Genomic DNA, 23,649 nt, shown 5'->3' with positions numbered 1-23,649 from the left:
AAACCTAATTTTCGTCCCTTTCGTAGAAACGGACCAGCCCAAAGTGCTACGTCCTCTAAGCAAGAGGGTAATACTTCTCAAGCCAAGCCAGCTTGGAGACCAATGCAAGGCTGGAACAAGGGAAAACAGGCCAAGAAACCTGCCACTGCTACCAAGACAGCATGAAATGTTGGCCCCCGATCCGGGACCGGATCTGGTGGGGGGCAGACTCTCTCTCTTCGCTCAGGCTTGGGCAAGAGATGTTCTGGATCCTTGGGCACTAGAAATAGTCTCCCAAGGTTATCTTCTGGAATTCAAGGGGCTTCCCCCAAGGGGGAGGTTCCACAGGTCTCAGTTGTCTTCAGACCACATAAAAAGACAGGCATTCTTACATTGTGTAGAAGACCTGTTAAAAATGGGAGTGATTCATCCTGTTCCATTAAGAGAACAAGGGATGGGGTTCTACTCCAATCTGTTCATAGTTCCCAAAAAAGAGGGAACGTTCAGACCAATCTTAGATCTCAAGATCTTAAACAAGTTTCTCAAGGTTCCATCGTTCAAGATGGAAACCATTCGAACTATTCTTCCTTCCATCCAGGAAGGTCAATTCATGACCACGGTGGATTTAAAGGATGCGTATCTACATATTCCTATCCACAAGGAACATCATCGGTTCCTAAGGTTCGCATTCCTGGACAAGCATTACCAGTTCGTGGCGCTTCCTTTCGGATTAGCCACTGCTCCAAGGATTTTCACAAAGGTACTAGGGTCCCTTCTAGCTGTGCTAAGACCAAGGGGCATTGCTGTAGTACCTTACTTGGACGACATTCTAATTCAAGCGTCGTCCCTTACTCAAGCAAAGGCTCACACGGACATAGTCCTGGCCTTTCTCAGATCTCACGGATGGAAAGTGAACGTGGAAAAGAGTTCTCTATCTCCGTCAACAAGGGTTCCCTTCTTGGGAACAATAATAGACTCCTTAGAAATGAGGATATTTCTGACAGAGGCCAGAAAAACAAAGCTTCTAGACTCTTGTCGGATACTTCATTCCGTTCCTCTTCCTTCCATAGCTCAGTGCATGGAAGTGATCGGGTTGATGGTAGCGGCAATGGACATAGTTCCTTTTGCACGCATTCATCTAAGACCATTACAACTGTGCATGCTCAGTCAGTGGAATGGGGACTATACAGACTTGTCTCCGAAGATACAAGTAAATCAGAAGACCAGAGACTCACTCCGTTGGTGGCTGTCCCTGGACAACCTGTCACGAGGGATGACATTCCGCAGACCAGAGTGGGTCATTGTCACGACCGACGCCAGTCTGATGGGCTGGGGCGCGGTCTGGGGATCCCTGAAAGCTCAGGGTCTTTGGTCTCGGGAAGAATCTCTTCTACCGATAAATATTCTGGAACTGAGAGCGATATTCAATGCTCTCAAGGCTTGGCCTCAGCTAGCGAGGGCCAAGTTCATACGGTTTCAATCAGACAACATGACAACTGTTGCGTACATCAACCATCAGGGGGGAACAAGGAGTTCCCTGGCGATGGAAGAAGTGACCAAAATCATTCTATGGGCGGAGTCTCACTCCTGCCACCTGTCTGCTATCCACATCCCAGGAGTGGAAAATTGGGAAGCGGATTTTCTGAGTCGTCAGACATTGCATCCGGGGGAGTGGGAACTCCATCCGGAAATCTTTGCCCAAGTCACTCAGCTGTGGGGCATTCCAGACATGGATCTGATGGCCTCTCGTCAGAACTTCAAAGTTCCTTGCTACGGGTCCAGATCCAGGGATCCCAAGGCGGCTCTAGTGGATGCACTAGTAGCACCTTGGACCTTCAAACTAGCTTATGTGTTCCCGCCGTTTCCTCTCATCCCCAGGCTGGTAGCCAGGATCAATCAGGAGAGGGCGTCGGTGATCTTGATAGCTCCTGCGTGGCCACGCAGGACTTGGTATGCAGATCTGGTGAATATGTCATCGGCTCCACCTTGGAAGCTACCTTTGAGACGAGACCTTCTTGTTCAGGGTCCGTTCGAACATCCGAACCTGGTTTCACTCCAGCTGACTGCTTGGAGATTGAACGCTTGATCCTATCGAAGCGAGGGTTCTCAGATTCTGTTATCGATACTCTGGTTCAGGCCAGAAAGCCTGTAACTAGAAAGATTTACCACAAAATTTGGAAAAAATATATCTGTTGGTGTGAATCTAAAGGATTCCCTTGGGATAAGGTTAAGATTCCTAAGATTCTATCCTTCCTTCAAGAAGGATTGGAAAAAGGATTGTCTGCAAGTTCCCTGAAGGGACAGATTTCTGCCTTGTCGGTGTTACTTCACAAAAAGCTGGCAGCTGTGCCAGATGTTCAAGCCTTTGTTCAGGCTCTGGTTAGAATTAAGCCTGTTTACAAACCTTTGACTCCTCCTTGGAGTCTCAATTTAGTTCTTTCAGTTCTTCAGGGGGTTCCGTTTGAACCCTTACATTCCGTTGATATTAAGTTATTATCTTGGAAAGTTTTGTTTTTAGTTGCAATTTCTTCTGCTAGAAGAGTTTCAGAATTATCTGCTCTGCAGTGTTCTCCTCCTTATCTGGTGTTCCATGCAGATAAGGTGGTTTTACGTACTAAACCTGGTTTTCTTCCAAAAGTTGTTTCTAACAAAAACATTAACCAGGAGATTATCGTACCTTCTCTGTGTCCGAAACCAGTTTCAAAGAAGGAACGTTTGTTGCACAATTTGGATGTTGTTCGCGCTCTAAAATTCTATTTAGATGCTACAAAGGATTTTAGACAAACATCTTCCTTGTTTGTTGTTTATTCCGGTAAAAGGAGAGGTCAAAAAGCAACTTCTACCTCTCTCTCTTTTTGGATTAAAAGCATCATCGGATTGGCTTACGAGACTACCGGACGGCAGCCTCCCGAAAGAATCACAGCTCATTCCACTAGGGCTGTGGCTTCCACATGGGCCTTCAAGAACGAGGCTTCTGTTGATCAGATATGTAGGGCAGCGACTTGGTCTTCACTGCACACTTTTACCAAATTTTACAAGTTTGATACTTTTGCTTCTTCTGAGGCTATTTTTGGGAGAAAGGTTTTGCAAGCCGTGGTGCCTTCCATTTAGGTGACCTGATTTGCTCCCTCCCTTCATCCGTGTCCTAAAGCTTTGGTATTGGTTCCCACAAGTAAGGATGACGCCGTGGACCGGACACACCTATGTTGGAGAAAACAGAATTTATGTTTACCTGATAAATTACTTCCTCCAACGGTGTGTCCGGTCCACGGCCCGCCCTGGTTTTTTTTTTTAATCAGGTCTGATAGTTTATTTTCTTTAACTACAGTCACCACGGTACCATATGGTTTCTCCTATGCTAATATTCCTCCTTAACGTCGGTCGAATGACTGGGGTAGGCGGAGCCTAGGAGGGATCATGTGACCAGCTTTGCTGGGCTCTTTGCCATTTCCTGTTGGGGAAGAGAATATCCCACAAGTAAGGATGACGCCGTGGACCGGACACACCGTTGGAGAAAGTAATTTATCAGGTAAACATAAATTCTGTTTTATGTTTTTACAGTGACTATTATTATTATTAAACTAATAAAGTTTTTGGCTGTTTTATATAAATCAAACAACCACATCCTCTCAAAACATTTCACACTGATTATTAGTCTGTGATGATTAAGACATCATGTTCTCACCCAACTGGTTGAGCATGAGCTGGGCAGAACTGTATGTGTGCTTGGTTGTGTAATGTTAAATGTGGATGGTGGATGCCACCTCTCTTGCCCAGAATACAGATGTACTTGTTTCCTGGCTGAGAGCATTATCCACATGCACCTTGTTTAATGTGGCCCTATAACTTTTTTTCATCAATAATCAGTAATTTAGGTTACTATGATGTAGTAATGTTTTACATTCTATGTCATCCTTTTTTAATTTGTGATTTACAGGTAAATAAATTTAAAAATACAAAAAGGAAGACATTTTTGAGTATAAAAAAGTTTTTTTATTGAGATGGATTTTTTTTATAATGAATAAACATTCTTATTTTTTTTTATTCCATTTCTTTTTATGTAGACAAACACCTGAATAGTTCATATCCATCCTTCACTACAGGAAGCATCAGAATTATACCGCAAACTCCAAAAGTCTTAGACACCAATGACTATTCACAAACATTGGGGATATCACAGCAGATATTTAAAGGAGATGGTGAATTGACAGAAACTGGGGAGCAATCATTATGTACAGACAGTAATTTAGTCTTCAAACAAGAGGACAACAGTTATGCCTTAACTAGTGAAATTATTATCCCAGAGGATAAACCACACACATTTACTGAGTTTTCAAAACATATTAAAGTAGAGAAAAGTCTACAGTCTAGCCAAATAATTCATACAAAGGAGAAACGTTTCAAATCTACAGAATGTGAGAAAAGCTTTAGATGGAAGTCTATTCTACTAGAGCACTCCAAAATTCACACAGGTGAGAAACCACACACATTTACTGAGTGCGGCAAATGTTTTACACAAATAGATCATCTGAAAAGTCATAGAAAGATTTACACAGGAGAAAAGCCTTTCACATGTACAGAGTGTGGAAAAAGTTTTACACAAAAGAGTAATCTGAAACATCATGAAAGGATTCACACAGGAGAAAAGCCTTTCACATGTACAGAGTGTGGAAAAAGTTTTACACAAAAGAGTGATCTGAAACATCATGAAAGGATTCACACAGGAGAAAAGCCTTTCACATGTACAGAGTGTGGAAAAAGTTTTACAGTAATTAGTAGTCTAAAACATCATGAACGGATTCACACAGGGGAAAAGCCTTTCACATGTACAGAGTGTGGAAAAAGTTTTACAGTAATTAGTAGTCTAAAACATCATGAACGGATTCACACAGGGGAAAAGCCTTTCACATGTACAGAGTGTGGAAAAAGTTGTACAAAAAAGAGTGCTCTGAAAAAGCATGAAAGAATTCACACAGGGGAAAAGCCTTTCACATGTACAGAGTGTGGAAAAAGTTTTACACAAAAGATTGAGCTGAAAACTCATGAACGGATTCACACAGGGGAAAAGCCTTTCACATGTACAGAGTGTGGGAAATGTTTTAAACAAAAGAGTAATCTGAAAACTCATGAAAGGATTCACACAGGAGAAAAGCCTTTCACATGTACAGAGTGTGGAAAAAGTTTTAGAGACATGAGTAATCTAAAAAATCATGAAAGGATTCACACAGGAGAAAAGCCTTTCAGATGTACAGAGTGTGGAAAAAGTTTTAAACAAATGAATAGTCTGAAATATCATGAAAGGATTCACAAGGGCAGAAACCTTTAACATGTTTACAAAGTAGGGTTGCTTCCCTTTGCACAGCCGATTCCCTAACACTTTGCAAATGGGCGTGGTTGAGGATGTGGTTAGGGGTTTTGCTTAGGAGAAAAAATTCTCTTTGGGAAAGAGAATAATGTACTATGCGCCAACTAGAAGAAGCTAAATTAGTAACCAAGATGACAATAGAGGTTATCTAATGTGCATATGCAAAATAATTTGTGTAAAAAATAAGTGAGTAAGAAATTACAAAGTCAGGTGATTCAAAAGATGTGTGTGGTATTTGTGACGCACCTTGCGTGACTAAACACGTGTAATTAATAAACCCTAAAAAGAACACTAAAAATAAGTAATGTTATAAGAAAATGATTTCACAACTGTATCTGGCCATACAAAAGTTTAGATACAACTCCAAAACCCCACATTGCTTTTAAGTACAATTTTATCTGAAAAGATAACCCTCATGATAGCACAGGCTCTTTTAAATGAATGCATACCAATATATATTTCAGCTATAAACACGTTTATTAGAACATTATGTACAGCTACCAGAATCTGTGTAGCCAAATACTGGAATGTGAGGGTACCTACTTGGCCTGAGATCATGGAGAAAATTAGAACTATATACACCATGTCAGAGCGTGCCTCATGGATTCATGGCACGAATGACAATTTTCATAAGATATAGTTCTATTGGAATATGAAGGAGTCGGACATCCAGAGAGAGTAGTGAGGAGTTTAGGCTCCCCTAGAAATCAGACCTCAGAGGGGTTGGGATTGGGACTAAGGTGAATATTGATTTGGCTACCCCCAGTGCTGCTCGACAAATGCTTTTTCATAAGGTAATTCTACTGCTACTACTTCCTACAATATGTAAACATATATGAATATTGCAGGCAAGCTTATGGTTTAGGCATTTTTAGTATAAGTTAATCAGAGAGTGGGTGGAGATATTGATTCAGACAGCTTGTACCTGCTTGCCTGGTGTCGTGTGTTATAATGCAGTATGATTATAGGTCAGTGTTACTCTCATTGACAAGGTGAATACCTGTTGTTCAGTGTCATTAAGGATCAAAATCATTTATTGGAGCATTGGTGCTAATTCACGTGTGACCAACAAAAAGACGACTGAGAAGAACCAAACCTCAGAGATCTACTGTACATGCTGTCTGGGGAGTTTATACCAAGACAGAAAAAGTACTCCAAGAGGCTAACCACTAATCTACAGGAAGCGCAAGGGATACATTCACCATCAGAAACACATCCCTGCATACTCCAGGAGGCTAACGAATACCGAAATAGGCATCTCATCTGGATACAAGGAGGAGATCCAACTATCTACATATACCCCCAGTGCGGCATACTTACCTCATTAGATTGGGGTAATATCTGGTAAGGGTATTATATACCATCTATTACTTCATATCAACTATAAGTTGGAGATTTACCACGGACAATATACATTTTAAGGACTCATATGAACTACTTTGTTTAATGTTTTTTCATTCACATTCTTGTACATACCCGATACCCTAGTGGATATATAGGCGCTGTATAAATCCTTGTACCTTTACTCTTACTGTCTGGGGCCACACATCTCAACCAGTACTTGTTCCATATAGCTGCCACTATATCCTACCCATTACCGACTAGCGCCTACTATAGAGTAACACTTGTATCTACTCAGTACTCTGAGTGGACACATTTTACTTGCTCCTTCATATATATATATATATATATATATATATAAATACTGCTCCTTCAACAAATGATACCAAGAGAATGACGCAAATTTGATAATTGAACTGGAAAGTTGCTTAAAAATTGTATGTTCTACCTAAATCATGAATAAAAATGTTTGTGTTTCAGGTCCCTTTAGTTATACGACACCACCTCCTTATACCTCAGTGCATCACTAGATACCCTTAACACTACTCAGTAGGCGCTACACCTGGTTAACTGAAGCAGAATAAATATACAATTTCTATACTATAATCGCGTTTGTAACGCGTCTATCGCCAGTTGCACATGCATCCTCAAAACAATGTTGGCTGCGTGCAACCAAAAGAATCCACCTGGATGCAGCGCGGTGGATTCTTTCACCACTCTGCCATTTTCGGAATCCACCTGGTTGCAGGGTAGGCCTACCTGAAGCCTTAAAAAAAAAACATGCGTCCTGCCTCTGCTGCTCTGCTGCAGGATGTGATGACTCCCCTCCTCGACCCTCTTCCCCCCTCCCACTGTCCCACATCATCCTCGGTCTCTCCTGCAGACTCCACCTACTCATTTTTTTTAGTAACCCCGGGCTAAGCGCTCCTCTGGACAGCTTATTTTTTTGTAAAGTCTGTGCTCACTGCTGCTTGCTGCGCTAGGGTAGCGCTTAGCCCGGGGCACTTGAGGCTAGTTCCGGGACACGGACAAAGAGCCTCAGACCAGGACTGTCCCGGTAAAACGGGGACAGGTGGCAACCCTATGCACATGGCAAACAAAGCAGGGAAAAACCCTGACATATATTAATATTCTTTTTACCTCTGTGATTACCTTTTACCTAAGCCTCTGCAGACTGCCCCTTCTTTCAGTTCTTTTGACAGATTTGTATTTTACCCAATCATTGCTGACTCAAAAAACTCCACAGGAGTGAGCACGTTATCTGTATAGCACACATTAACTAGACCTGTCTTGCTTAGGGTTGCCACCTTTCTTGGAAGAAAATTTATTGTAAAAAGCTATTAAAATGCACTAATAAAAGATAAGAAATTTGCATATGAGCCTATCTAGGTTTAGCTTTCAACAAAGAATACCAAGAGAACAAAGCAGATTTGATGATAAAAGTACATTTGAAAGTTGTTTAAAATTGCATGTCCTATCTGAATCATGAAAGTTTAATTTTAACTTTACTGTCCTTTAAACTCTGAAAATCGTAGGTTTTCCAATCATTAGAATTATTAGTGCACACTACAGACTTCATAAACCTGACCCTGCTACATATCTGCCCTTAGTAAGTCTGAGCAGGGGTAATAAAATCATGTAAAACAATACAAGTGTTGCTAACAAAATAGCAGTGACAACCCTTTGTCTACTCAGTAACAAGATCAAATTAGCTTAGGCCATTAAAAAACTAAGGCCTAGATTTAGAGTTGGGCGGTAGCCGTGAAAACCAGCGTTAGAGGCTTCTAACACTGGTTTTGGGCTACCGCCGGTATTTAGAGCCAGTCATTTAAGGGTCTAACGCTCACTTTCCAGCCGCGACTTTTCCATACCGCAGATCCCCTTACGTCAATTGCGTATCCTATCTTTTCAATGGGATCTTTCTAACGCTGGTATTTAGAGTCGTGGCTGGAGTGATTTTTAGAACTCTAACGACAAAACTCCAGCCGCAGAAAAAAGTCAGTAGTTAAGAGCTTTCCGGGCTAACGCCGGTTTATAAAGCTCTTAACTACTGTGCTCTAAAGTACACTAACACCCATAAACTACCTATGCACCCCTAAACTGAGGTCCCCCCACATCGCCGCCACTCGATAAAATTTTTTAACCCCTAATCTGCCGACCGCCACCTACGTTATACTTATGTACCCCTAATCTGCTGCCCCTAACACCGCCGACCCCTATATTATATTTATTAACCCCTAATCTGCCCCCCACAACGTCCCCTCCACCTGCCTACACTTATTAACCCCTAATCTGCCGAGCGGACCTGAGCGCTACTATAATAAAGCTATTAACCCCTAATCCGCCTCACTCCCGCCTCAATAACCCTATAATAAATAGTATTAACCCCTAATCTGCCCTCCCTAACATCGCTGACACCTAACTTCAAGTATTAACCCCTAATCTGCTGATCGGAGCTCACCGCTACTCTAATAAATGGATTAACCCCTAAAGCTAAGTCTAACCCTAACACTAACACCCCCCTAAATCAAATATAATTTTTATCTAACAAAATAAATTAACTCTTATTAAATAAATTATTCCTATTTAAAGCTAAATACTTACCTGTAAAATAAACCCTAATATAGCTACAATATAAATTATAATTATATTGTAGCTATTTTAGGATTAATATTTATTTTACAGGCAACTTTGTATTTATTTTAACCAGGTACAATAGCTATTAAATAGTTAAGAACTATTTAATAGCTACCTAGTTAAAATAATTACAAAATTACCTGTAAAATAAATCCTAACCTAAGCTACAATTAAACCTAACACTACACTATCAATAAATAAATTAAATAAACTACCTACAATTATCTACAATTAAACCTAACACTACACTATCAATACATTAATTAAATACAATACCTACAAATAAATACAATTAAATAAACTAACTAAAGTACAAAAAATAAAAAAGAACTAAGTTACAAAAAATAATAAAATATTTACAGACATTAGAAAAATATTACAACAATTTTAAACTAATTACACCTACTCTAAGCCCCCTAATAAAATAACAAAGCCCCCCAAAATAAAAAAATGCCCTACCCTATTCTAAATTACAAAAGTTCAAAGCTCTTTTACCTTACCAGCCCTGAACAGGGCCCTTTGCGGGGCATGCCCCAAGAAATTCAGCTCTTTTGCCTGTAAAAAAACACATACAATACCCCCCCAACATTACAACCCACCACCCACATACCCCTAATCTAACCCAAACCCCCCTTAAATAAACCTAACACTAAGCCCCTGAAGATCCTCCTACCTTATCTTCACCTCACCGGGTATCACCGATCCGTCCTGGCTCCAAAATCTTCATCCAAGCCCAAGCAGGGGCTGGCGATCCATAATCCTGCGGCTGAAGAGGTCCAAAAGAGGCTCCAAAGTCTTCATCCTATCCGGGAAGAAGAGGCGATCCAGACCGGCAACCATCTTCATCCAAGCGGCATCTTCTATCTTCATCCGATGAGGAACGGCTCCATCGTGAAGACCTCCAGTGCGGATCAATCTTCTTCCGACGACGTCCAACTGAAGAATGACGGTTCCTTTAAGGGACGTCATCCAAGATGGCGTCCCTCGAATTCCGATTGGCTGATAGGATTCTATCAGCCAATCGGAATTAAGGTAGGAATATTCTGATTGGCTGATGGAATCAGCCAATCAGAATCAAGTTCAATCTGATTGGCTGATCCAATCAGCCAATCAGATTGAGCTCGCATTCTATTGGCTGATCGGAACAGCCAATAGAATGCGAGCTCAATCTGATTGGCTGATTGGATCAGCCAATCGGATTGAACTTGATTCTGATTGGCTGATTCCATCAGCCAATCAGAATATTCCTACCTTAATTCCGATTGGCTGATAGAATCCTATCAGCCAATCGGAATTCGAGGGACGCCATCTTGGATGACGTCCCTTAAAAGAACCGTCATTCTTCAGTTGGACGTCGTCGGAAGAAGATTGATCCGCGCTGGAGGTCTTCACGATGGAGCCGTTCCTCATCGGATGAAGATAGAAGATGCCGCTTGGATGAAGATGGTTGCCGGTCTGGATCGCCTCTTCTTCCCGGATAGGATGAAGACTTTGGAGCCTCTTTTGGACCTCTTCAGCCGCAGGATTATGGATCGCCAGCCCCCGCTTGGGCTTGGATGAAGATTTTGGAGCCAGGACGGATCGGTGATACCCGGTGAGGTGAAGATAAGGTAGGAAGATCTTGTAGGTAGTTTAATTTATTTATTGATAGTGTAGTGTTAGGTTTGATTGTAACTTAGGTTAGGATTTATTTTACAGGTAATTTTGTAATTATTTTAACTAGGTAGCTATTAAATAGTTATTAACTATTTAATAGCTATTGTACCTGGTTAAAATAAATACAAAGTTGCCTGTAAAATAAATATTAATCCTAAAATAGCTACAATATAATTATAATTTATATTGTAGCTATATTAGGATTTATTTTACAGGTAAGTATTTAGCTTTAAATAGGAATAATTTATATAATAAGAGTTAATTTATTTCGTTAGATTTAAATTATATTTAATTTAGGGGGGTGTTAGGGTTAGACTTAGCTTTAGGGGTTAATCCATTTATTAGAGTAGCGGTGAGCTCCGATCAGCAGATTAGGGGTTAATACTTGAAGTTAGCTGTCGGCGATGTTAGGGAGGGCAGATTAGGGGTTAATACTATTTATTATAGGGTTATTGAGGCGGATTAGGGGTTAATAACTTTATTATAGTAGCGCTCAGGTCCGGTCGGCAGATTAGGGGTTAATTATTGTAGGTAGCTGGCGGCGACGTTGTGGGGGGCAGATTAGGGGTTAATAAATATAATATAGGGGTCGGCGGTGTTAGGGGCAGCAGATTAGGGGTACATAGGGATAATTTAGTTGCGGCGGTTTACGGAGCAGCAGATTAGGGGTTAATAATAATATGCAGGGGTCAGCGATAGCGGGGTCGGCAGATTAGGGGTTAATAAATGTAAGGTTAGGGGTGTTTAGACTCGGGGTACATGTTAGAGTGTTAGGTGCAGACGTAGGAAGTGTTTCCCCATAGGATACAATGGGCTGCGTTAGGAGCTCAACGCGGCTTTTTTGCAGGTGTTTTTTTTTTTTCAGCTCAAACAGCCCCATTGTTTCCTATGGGGGAATCGTGCACGAGCACGTTTTTGAGGCTGGCCGCGTCCGTAAGCACCGCTGGTATCTAGAGTTGAAGTGGCGGTAAATGATGCTCTACGCTCCCTTTTTGGAGCCTAACGCACTGAAAACCCTGCCATTCAGTGAACTCTAAATACCAGCGGTTTTTAAAAGGTGCGGGGAAAAAAAAAGCACGCGTAGCTAACGCACCCCTTTGGCCGCACAACTCTAAATCTAGGCCTAAGTGTTAATCTGTTTGGAAAGTGTATTCACTAGGCTAGTTACCGCGCGAGAGCCATAGAAGAGCCATAGAACTTGTCCTGTGCAACTAGACATTTGTTGTAAATATATTATTTGTTTGTTTAACAGACAAAATGTATAATGCAGCCCATAAAGATCCTAAATACTGACCTGCGGCCCCTGTGAGTTAGGGCCCATCACTGCCTTGTGACAAACCTTTCTCCAAGGCCATTCAAAAGACCAAAATATAGTTTTTGAGTGTGTCACCTTTATCACTGATTACAGTGAGCAATGCACAGAGGTATGTAAGATTGTTAGGAAGCACCTTTCAGTTCTTACAGCAGATGACAAACTAGTGTCTGTAGTGGATAAGGGTTTACGTTGCTCTTACAGACGTTGTAAAACTATTGGCAACATAGTATCTCCATCACAATTGCCTACACCTAAAGCAAATACTTCCTGATTGCGCCATAAGGGCAAGTACTGGTGTGGCCATAATAAGTGTAAGCCTTGCGACTTTGCAAATATCACTAACGGCTAGATTTAGAGTTGGGCGGTAGCCGTGAAAACCAGCGTTAGAGGCTCCTAACGCTGGTTTTGGGCTACCGCTGGTATTTGGAGCCAGTCATTAAAGGGTCTAACGCTCACTTTCCAGCCGCGACTTTTCCATACCGCAGATCCCCTTACGTCATTTGCGTATCCTATCTTTTCAATGGGATCTTTCTAACGCCGGTATTTAGAGTCGTGGCTGAAGTGAGCGTTAGAAATCTAACGACAAAACTCCAGCCGCAGAAAAAAGTCAGTAGTTAAGAGCTTTCTGGGCTAACGCCGGTTTATAAAGCTCTTAACTACTGTGCTCTAAAGTACACTAACACCCATAAACTACCTATGTACCCCTAAACCGAGGCCCCCCCACATCGCCGCCACTCTATTTAATTTTTTAACCCCTAATCTGCCGCTCCGTACACCGCCGCCAACTATGTTATCCCTATGTACCCCTAATCTGCTGCCCCTAACACCGCCGACCCCTATATTATATTTATTAACCCCTAATCTGCCCACCACAACGTCGCCGCCAGCTACCTACAATAATTAACCCCTAATCTGCCGACCGGAGCTCACCGCTAGTATAATAAATGTATTAACCCCTAATCCGCCTCACTCCCGCCTCAATAACCCTATAATAAATAGTATTAACCCCTAATCTGCTCTCCCTAACATCGCCGACACCTAACTTCAAGTATTAACCCCTAATCTGCCGACCGGAGCACACCGCTACTATAATACATTTATTAACCCCTAAAGCTAAGTCTAACCTTAACCCTAACACCTAACAATATAATTTAAATCTATCGAAATAAATTATTTCTTATTAAATAAATTATTCCTATTTAAATCTAAATACTTACCTGTAAAATAAACCCTAATATAGCTACAATATAAATTATAATTATATTGTAGCTATTTTAGGATTAATATTTATTTTACAGGCAACTTTGTAATTATTTTAACCAGGTACAATAGCTATTAAATAGTTAATAACTATTTAATAGTTACCTAGTTAAAATAATTACAAATTACCTGTAAAATAAATCCTAACCTAAGCTACAATTAAACCTAACACTACACTATCAATAAATAAATTAAATAAACTACCTACAATTATCTACAATTAAACCTAACACTACACTATCAATAAAAAATTAAATAAAATACCTACAAATAAATACATTTAAATAAACTAACTAAAGTACAACAAATAAAAAAGAACTAAGTTACAAAAATAAAAAAATATTTACAAACATTAGAAAAATATTACAACAATTTTAAACTAATTACACCTACTCTAAGCCCCCTAATAAAATAATAAAGCCCCCCAAAATAAAAAATTCCCTACCCTATTCTGAATTAAAAAAAGTTCAAAGCTCTTTTACCTTACCAGCCCTTAAAAGGGCCCTTTGCGGGGCATGCCCCAAAGAAAACTGCTCTTTTGCCTGTAAAAAAAAACACAATACCACCCCCCAACATTACAACCCACCACCCACATACCCCTAATCTAACCCAAACCCCCCTTAAATAAACCTAACACTACCCCCCTGAAGATCTCCCTACCTTATCTTCACCACGCCGGGCCGAACTCCTCATCCGATCCGGGCGATGTCTATCCAAGCGGCAAAGAAGAGGTCTTCATCCCGGCGATGTCTTTATCCAAGCGGCAGCAAAGTCTTCTTCCATCCGGAAGCATCTTCCATCAAGCGGCAGCAATGTCTTCTTCCATCCGACAGCATCTTCCATCAAGCGGCATCTTCAATCTTCTTTCTTGGCTCCACCGACGCGGAGCATCCATCCCGGCCGACGACTGAACAACGAATGAGGTACCTTTAAATGACGTCATCCAAGATGGTGTCCGTCGAATTTCGATTGGCTGATAGGATTCTATCAGCCAATCGGAATTAAGGTAAGAAAATTCTGATTGGCTGATGGAATCAGCCAATCAGAATCAAGTTCAATCCGATTGGCTGATCGGATCAGCCAATAGAATGCAAGCTCAATCTGATTGGCTGATCGGATCAGCCAATCGGATTGAACTTGATTCTGATTGGCTGATTCCATCAGCCAATCAGAATTTTCCTACCTTAATTCTGATTGGCTGATAGAATCCTATCAGCCAATCGGAATTCGAGGGACGCCATCTTGGATGACGTCCCTTAAAGGAACCGTCATTCGTCGGTGAAGATGGATGGATCCGCGCTGGAGGTCTTGAAGATCAGCCGGTCGTCATCGGATTGAAGAACATAGAAGATGCGGCTTGGATGAAGATGTTTGCCGGTCCGGATGTCCTCTTCTGCCCGCTTGGATCAAGACTTCAGCCGGAGGATGGACGTCACTCTTCAGCCCCCCGCTTGGGCTTGGATCAAGACATCGGAGGCTCTTCTGGATCGATCGGTGAACCTGGCATGGTGAAGATAAGGTAGGAAGATCTTCAGGGGCTTAGTGTTAGGTTTATTTAAGGGGGGTTTGGGTTAGATTAGGGGTATGTGGGTGGTGGGTTGTAATGTTGGGGGGGGTATTGTATGTTGTTTTTTTACAGGCAAAAGAGCTGAATTATTTGGGGCATGCCCCGCAAATGGCCCTTTTCAGGGCTGGTAAGGTAAAAGAGCTTTGAACTTTTTTAATTTAGAATAGGGTAGGGCATTTTTTTATTTTGGGGGTCTTTGTTATTTTATTAGGGGGCTTAGAGTAGGTGTAATTAGTTTAAAATTGTTGTAATATTTTTCTAATGTTTGTAAGTATTTTTTTATTTTTTGTAACTCAGTTCTTTTTTATTTTTTGTACTTTAGTTAGTTTATTTAAATGTATTTATTTGTAGGTATTTTATGTAATTAATTTATTAATAGTGTAGTGTTAGGTTTAATTGTAGATAATGGTAGGTAGTTTATTTAATTTATTTATTGATAGTGTAGTGTTAGGTTTAGTTGTAACTTAGGTTAGGATTTATTTTACAGGTAATTTTGTAATTATTTTAACTATTTTAGCTATTGTACCTGGTTAAAATAATTACAAAGTTGCCTGTAAAATAAATATTAATCCTAAAATAGCTACAATATAATTATAATTTATATTGTAGCTATATTAGGGTTTATTTTACAGGTAAGTATTTAGCTTTAAATAGGATTAATTTATATAATATTATTTAATTTATTTCGTTAGATAAAAATTATATTTAACATAGGGGGGTGTTAGTGTTAGGGTTAGACTTAGCTTTAGGGGTTAAAAAATTTATTAGAATAGCGGTGAGCTCCGGTCGGCAGATTAGGGGTTAATGTTTGAAGTTAGGTGTCGGCAATGTTAGGGAGGTCAGATTAGGGGTTAATACTATTTATTATAGGGTTATTGAGGCGGATTAGGGGTTAATACATTTATTATAGTAGCAGTGCGGTTTGGTCGGCAGATTAGGGGTTAATAATTGTAGGTAGGTGGAGGCGACGTTGTGGGGGGCAGATTAGGGGTTAATAAATATAATATAGGTGTCGGCGGTGTTAGGGGCAGCAGATTAGGGCTACATAGGTATAATGTAGGTAGCGGTGGTGTACAGAGCGGCAGATTAGGGGTTAATAATAATATGCAGGGGTCAGCGATAGCGGGGGCGGCAGATTAGAGGTTAATAAGTGTAAGGTTAGGGGTGTTTAGACTCGGGGTACATGTTAGAGTGTTAGGTGCAGACGTAGGAAGTGTTTCCCCATAGAAAACAATGGGGCTGCGTTAGGAGCTTAACGCTGCTTTTTTGCAGGTGTTAGGTTTTTTTTCAGCTCAAATGGCCCCATTGTTTTCTATGGGGGAATCGTGCACGAGCACGTTTTTGAAGCTGGCCGCGTCCGTAAGCACCGCTGGTATCGAGAGTTGCAGTGGTGTTAAATTGTGCTCTACGCTCCCTTTTTGGAGCCTAACGCACTGAAAACCCAGCCATTCTGTGAACTCTAAATACCAGCGGTATTTAAAAGGTGCGGGAGAAAAAAAGCACGCGTAGCTAACGCACCCCTTTGGCCGCCCAACTCTAAATCTAGCCGTATGACTTTAACCTTGTATGTTACTCAAGAGGAATTTGAGATTGGTAGTTGCTTAAACTGTAACTCTACATACGCAATTTATTTGTTAAGTTGTGAGGTTTGCAAAATTCAGTACATAGGTTTAACCACTAGAGACATAAACACAAGAATGAGAGAGCATTTCTCTACAATTGGAGCAGGAGAAATCTCCACACCGTTGGTGCAACATTTTGCTAGACTTTACAATAAGTCCTTAAATTCACTTAAATGGTGTGCTATAGAAAAAATAGATGTTCCAAAAAGAGGAGGTGATAGATATAGGGGCCCATTTATCAAGCTCCGAACGCTGCTCCATAACCCTGTCCATCTGCTCTGAGCAGGCGGACAGGAATCGCTGGAAATCAACCCGATCAAGTACGATCGGGTTGATTGACACCTCCCTGCTGGCGGCCCATTGGCCGCGAGTCTGCAGAGGGCGGTGTGGCACCAGCAGCTCTTGTGAGCTGCTGGTGCAATGCTGAATATGGAGAGCGTATTGCTCTCCGCATTCAGCGAGGTCTTGCGGACCTGATCTGCACTGTCGGATCAGGTCTGCAAGACCTTTGATAAATAGGCCCCATAGGCTTTTATGTAAAAGAGAAATGTTCTTGGTATTTAAACTCCATACTAGGATACCACTAGGATTGAATTCTGATTATGATCGAATAAATTACTGGGAATAAAATACATATTACCTTTCCTCCTGATGAGATGTTTTAGAATCATGTTAGTTTTCCTCTATAGTGTAAATTCTATTTTCAATACAGGTGGCCCTCAATTTACAACGGTTCAATTTACACCGTTTCAGAATAACAACCTTTTTTTCCAGTCATGTGACTGATATTGGAAAGCATTGAGAAGCAGTGCATTTATTAAAATAGCCAGTAGGTGGAGCTGTCCACTTGTGTTGCAGCAAAGCCAAGCAAGCTGAAATTAATCAGTTTAACCAGACCTGAGCTATCAAGCAGATTTCAAAGGAACAAGATCTTCCTGTCTATAAATCAGTCCAGATTGGAATGCATAGAAAGAACTGTTTGCAGAAAAATGCAAATGAAGTCTGTGTTGTGTGATTATTTTATTAGGTTTATAATGCTGTTTAGCAAATGTTTTTGTTCATTTAACTTAGTCTAATTATATATTCTCTGTTGTGTGGTTATTTTATTAGGTTTATAATGCTGTTTAGCATTTAAAGTCTTCATTTTAAAGCTTTAAAAATAATGTATTAGGTGTTACTTATGACAATTTTGAGAGGGGCCTGGAACCTAACTCCCTCGCTTCCCATTGACTTACATTATAAACTGGGTTTCAATTTACAACGGTTTCAATTTACAACCATTCCTTCTGGAACCTAACCCCAGCGTAAACTGAGGGCTACCTGTACTAGTATGAGTTTTGGATATTTAATTGATGTCTACTTTGACACTTTTTATGTAAGAATTTTTGTATTACCCATATTCAAAATAATGTCATGTATGGTTTTTACACTGGTGACACATTCTGGGATATGTTTACAGCTGCATCCACAATTGGTATTGAATTTATAGTAATACATGCGCTGAGTAGACCAATTCCCAAATTAGGCATATAGGGTTAATCAGATAGGGGGTGTGTAATTTGTTTTGAATATTAACCAATCAAGTTAATGCTATCACTATTTAATTGTAAGTGATGTAGTTGAAAACCAGACTATGATTATGGCTCATTGCGGAAACGTGTAAGCCAGTTCACACTACATCACCTCCATTTGCATCTGATTTACCTCTATTGGATTTTTAAAGATATGAAATAAAAAAGCTTTGTTTTTACATATGGATCGCCTACCTCTTTTGTGAACTACTATGACTCTTTCAGCAACAGGCATATCCTTTTTCAGCACACCTGCTCTGCAATCTTACCCCTGGTGACAGCTGTTTGCAGCTTACTACGAGTGACATCATCATCCATTGCCCCTGGTCGACGGAGCACGTCGCGAGCAGAGATCTCACAAGCTACAGGAAACCGGCAGTGAGTTGAACCTGTACACTAAGCCAGGCACATTGAAGCAGTCCTACTAGTGGTGTGGTTCCTAACGAAGAAATTTGGATCTGAAGCCTTCTTCAGCGTTAGCTCCACAGTACATGAGTGGCAGTTTCAAAATGGGACATTTTTACCAGGGGTAAGCAGTCATATACGTTACACAGCATTTTATATTGGGACTTGGTCCAAATTCCTTTGTGATTGCACCTTATTGTTATACACTGATTATACAATTTTTGGGACTGAGTACCCTGTTTTGCAGAGTTTTAAAGTATAGAGGTGTGCGCTAAATAATGGAGGGCAGACAATCGTTTTATTCCCTTATGCCAGCATCTGCCAGAGAAACAGTGGTTTCTGATCAAGAATGTAACTTTTTGATGATATGGAACATTTACTAAAGAAAGAGGCCAAATTACAATGGGACATTTTAACATTTGAGAGCTATATGAAAGAAAGGATGATACCCAGGGGACTTAAAGTGTACAAGTTCCCTACTTTTGAAGTTTCTGATGGAGGGTTTATCCAGAAATGGAATACAGTCTTATCTGAATGCTCCTCACGCCTCGTGTTATTGTTGGTTGAATATAAGAGATTTCTACTAGTAAATGTTCTTACAGATATTGATGAATTACAAACTGAATTGAATAGACATAGTTCCAATACTGATTTGAGCAAATATGATGCAATTCTAATGAAAATAATAGCTGAAGAAAAAACTTATATAATAGAAACCAAGCATACAAAGCACTTAAGAGATAGATCTGATTACACTAATAATAATGTCTTAATTTGGAACAGACAAGCAAGCGCTAGATCCAGAAGATCAAATAGATTTAGAAACAGAAATAGATAAAAACAGAACAACTCAAACCCTAAAAAAGTCACATTTAGTGATAGCAAAGTTTCTTCTGACGATAGACAGGATTCAAGTGGTGATGAAATTACACCTGTTAATACAACTGGTATACTGAAAACTGTTACAAATCAGACCAATCCCAATCAGAGTGTTAGATCTAAACAGTTTATAAACAATAAAAATAAGTCATATAAATAAGGGTACAAAATATGTGGGTTCTTCAACCAATCTGCATGAAAGGGATAATATTACATAAATCTGGAACAGGTTTTACCCCCCACTTACACTAATGGAGACAACAGGAGGGACACAGGGCCCCACACGAGAGATACACTCTGAGAGGGAACACACAACAGACAAAGTATAAGTAAAATACGCCATAATCAACCTATCAGCATGCAACTTGACAGAAATACAGTATAAAGTGCTGGGCTATGGCCTTTTATTTGCACCAACTACAAGTATTAACTTGTTACAAACCCTTAGTTGATGTAAATAGGTTGATACGAAATTTGACATTGCGCAAACACTTCTCCGATACATCTAATAGTACATATACTAGTAACACCATTACATCACGAGCACGGCATTCTAATGTTGATGTTTTTTCTTATAATGAATTGAGTGATCTAGTAGCCCTCAAAGAGCTTTATGGTGAAGGTCATACAACTGAATATTCCAATGAAATAGGAAAAAGGTTTAAGAAAAAGTCTAACTTTTATCCTGTACATAGTAGAGGCCATATGCTGGAGTTGTTCTTTAAAAGAGTTGAATCAGATTTACAGACTTTGAAGCAGAAAAATGATTAAAATCACTTTTAACTTAACTAAATATGAAAGAACTGCACGCACTCAATTACAGAACAATCCAGACATAGTCATTTGAGGAGCGGATAAAGGAGGCACAATTGTGATCCTCAACAAATCTGACTACATTAATGAGGCGCTCCGTCAACTCATGGACCTGGAGGCCTATGAGACACTGGCCCACAATCCTACCAAATTTTTCCAGAGGGAACTTGAGTACCTTTTGAATGATGGTGTGGAGGGAGGTTTTTTGGACCCCAAGACTGTAGAATTTTTTAAGCCAGACTTTCCAAGAGTGCCAATATTCCACCATCTCCCAAAGGTCCACAAGTCCCTGGACAACATACAGGGTAGACCCATTGTAAGTGGAATAGGCTACCTTTTGGAGCCCCTGAGTCAGTGGCTTGATGCAAGTGCTTCAACTTTTGGTGACTAAACAGCACAGTTATTTAAGGGATACTTCCCACGTTTTGAAATTATTGGACAACATTATTTGGAATAATGAAAGTGGCTGGCTCACCATCAATGTAGTATCATTGTATTCATCAATACCACACAATTTTGGTTTAGAAGCTCTAAGCAATGTATTGCGCAATGAAACAGATTTTACACATGAGTTCACGGAATATATCATCAGAATTACGTGTTTTCTTCTTGAACACAATTACTTTGAATTTGAGGGCCTTCTATTTGCAAAGGTGTGGTACTGCCATGGGCACAAAATTTGCGCCATCCTATGCCAATTTGGTATTAGGATGGTGGGAGAGAAGTGCCGTCTTTGGAATGGAAAACCCCTTCAAGTGTCATCTCTTTTTATAAGAGATTTATTGACCTTCTTATGGTCTGGACTGGCAATCAGGTACAACTATCATTATTCATGGATTGGCTTAATGTCAACGATGCTGGATTTAAGTTTGAATATAAAAAAATAATAATTTCCTAGATGTTACTCTTATAAGAAACAACCAAGGGGTTAAGTCTAAACTATATCGCAAACCATTTCGGGGAATACTATTTTACACGTGAAAGTTGCCACCCTAAACATGTCCCTTACGCCATTGCGAAGGGAGAACTTATTAGAACTAGATGCAATTGTACAGATTATCTGGTTTTCAAAAAGAAAGTATCTTCCTTAGAACAACGTTTGATACAGCGAGGTTATACTAACTGATATAGGTAGAGCTAAAAAGGAAGCTTTACATCTTAATAGACTAACCATTCTCCAAGGCCATTCAAAAGAACAAAAGATAAAGTTTTTGAGGGTGTCACCTCTATCACTGATTATAGTGAGCAATACACAGAGGTATGTAAGATTGTTAGGAAGCACCTTTCAGTTCTTACAGCAGATGACAAACTAGTGTCTGTAGTGGATAAGGGTTTACGTTGCTCTTTTTTTTTTTAAAAAACTTTATTTATATCCAGAAAAATACAAAAGAGAAATAAAAGAGAACAACCAAGTTTGTCATTTTACGCCTCGCAGGGCTCCTTATCATAGTTCACATAACAAAAAATACATAATGAAGCTACTCGCTTATTGCCATGTTAACATTTCATAGTCATATTCAAGCTGATTTATATATAATGCTGGGTTTTAAACATAAATCTTAAAATTCTTTTACACTCATCTGTTACCCTATCATACACCCTGAAAAGGAAAAAAAAAAAGAGAAAAAAAATAATAAATAAAAAAAAAGAAAAAAAAAAAGGGGGGGGCTGACTATGCAGTGTAAATCAGAATATCCAGCAGTGTATAATACAAAGAAAAAAAGAAAAGAAAACAACCGAATTTGTCATTTTACGCCTCGCAGGGCTCCTTAACATACTTCACAGAAAAAGAATACATAATGATGCTCATCGCTTATTACCTTGTTAACATTTCATAATCATAATCAAGCTAATTTATACAAAATGCTGGATTTTAAACATAAAGAAATCTTTTAGACTCATGTTTGCCCTGTCACAAACCCCAAAAGAGGAAAAAAAGAGAAAAAAAAAAAGGGGGGTAATCCCTCTCTCCCTCTCCCCCCCCGGGCACCGGAACTACGCCATCCTATCTCTGACTTCACCCCACTGGTAAGGTATCCTCTCTTCACCTATCTTCTAATTTCTAGTCGACTGTATTTCCGGTGCCCATGAGTGGAGAGAAGAGAGAGAGAAAACAAAGAGGAGAGAAAAAAAAAAAAGGCCCACCCCACTCAGTCTAAAATAAAACCTTAGCCATACTGGTCTACTTATTCTATTAGCCATCAGTACCATAAAGTCTGTCTCATTTAATCCTGTTGTATATAGCCCAGAGGAGCTAGATATTTATCTCATTTCTAGTGCAAAATAGCTTTGCTTCTTCTGGGGAATTTAACACTACCTGCCCTTCCTTTCCTTCGGCGACTATTTTCGCAGGGTATCTTAAGTTCGCTTTCATCCCTGCCTTTATCAGCCCTGAACAGTAAGGGGACATTTCTTTTCTCTTGGTAGAAGTATCTACCGAAAAATCTTGGAACACTAATATCTGCTTACCCTCTATTATCAATGGGTGACATTTCCTGTATTGTCTCATGATTGATACCTTGTCTTTAAAATTAAGGTAGCGAATCTTGATCATTCTGGGTCTATTTTTCATATTCGTACCCGCCCTGATAGGGCCAGTGCGGTGTGCTCTTTCTACTGCTACTTGTCCCCCTTGAGGTGTCATACCTAAGATGTTTGGCAGTGTCACAGAGGCAAATTGCAAAAGATCACTATACTCAGTTGTTTCAGGTAGGCCTACCACTCTCACGTTATTTCTTCTTGACCTGTCCTCTAGGTCCTCTACTTTATTCTGTAGAGTTTTTATAGTGTCTGTAAGCTTTCGTGTGATCTCCTCCTGGTGGATATATGTATCCTCCAGCTCAGAGACCCGCGTCTCTACTTCTGTTTGAGAATTGCCTGATCTCATTAGTGAGGCCAGACAATTCCTGTTTAATCACCTCTAACTGGGGGAGTAATAGATCAACTATCTGATTGTTGGTAATTTGTGTGTCTACAGCCCTCTCTCCTGCCTGATGTAACTCTAAAGCTGTTTCTACCATTACATCTTGTGCTGTTTTATTTTGTTTTTTGTCTTTCCTTGGTGGCATGGCTGGGGACCTAGGTTTGATATTTGTTACGTATTTTTCCATTAGCTTCTGGGTTTTAAATACACCCAGAACTTTCGTGAGTTTTATGTGTTTAAGCTTGAAAAATTCCAAGCGTGCTGAATACTATGTCTCCCTATTGGGGGAGAGAGCAAGAGAAAAAAAGAAGCAATT

The 23,649-nt window shown here is 40.0% G+C and overlaps 1 protein-coding gene across 1 annotated transcript in view; it reads left to right on the top strand.

Annotated features, from left to right (window-relative positions):
* Positions 1 to 7,168, top strand: part of LOC128659991 (oocyte zinc finger protein XlCOF6-like) — a 218,713-nt gene extending 211,545 nt beyond the window's left edge. Inside the window, exon 4 of the mRNA XM_053713584.1 lies at positions 4,392 to 7,168. Within this exon, the coding sequence (XP_053569559.1) occupies positions 4,392 to 5,305 (914 nt within the window). The 3' untranslated portion in view covers positions 5,306 to 7,168. The remainder of the gene's footprint in view (positions 1 to 4,391) is intronic.
* The last annotated feature ends 16,481 nt before the right edge of the window (positions 7,169 to 23,649 follow it).

Source organism: Bombina bombina, chromosome 5, assembly GCF_027579735.1.
Source record: "Bombina bombina isolate aBomBom1 chromosome 5, aBomBom1.pri, whole genome shotgun sequence".
Lineage (NCBI taxonomy): Eukaryota > Metazoa > Chordata > Amphibia > Anura > Bombinatoridae > Bombina > Bombina bombina.
The sequence above is the reverse complement of the archived record's forward strand: the minus strand, read 5'-3'. Positions and strand labels throughout refer to the sequence as shown.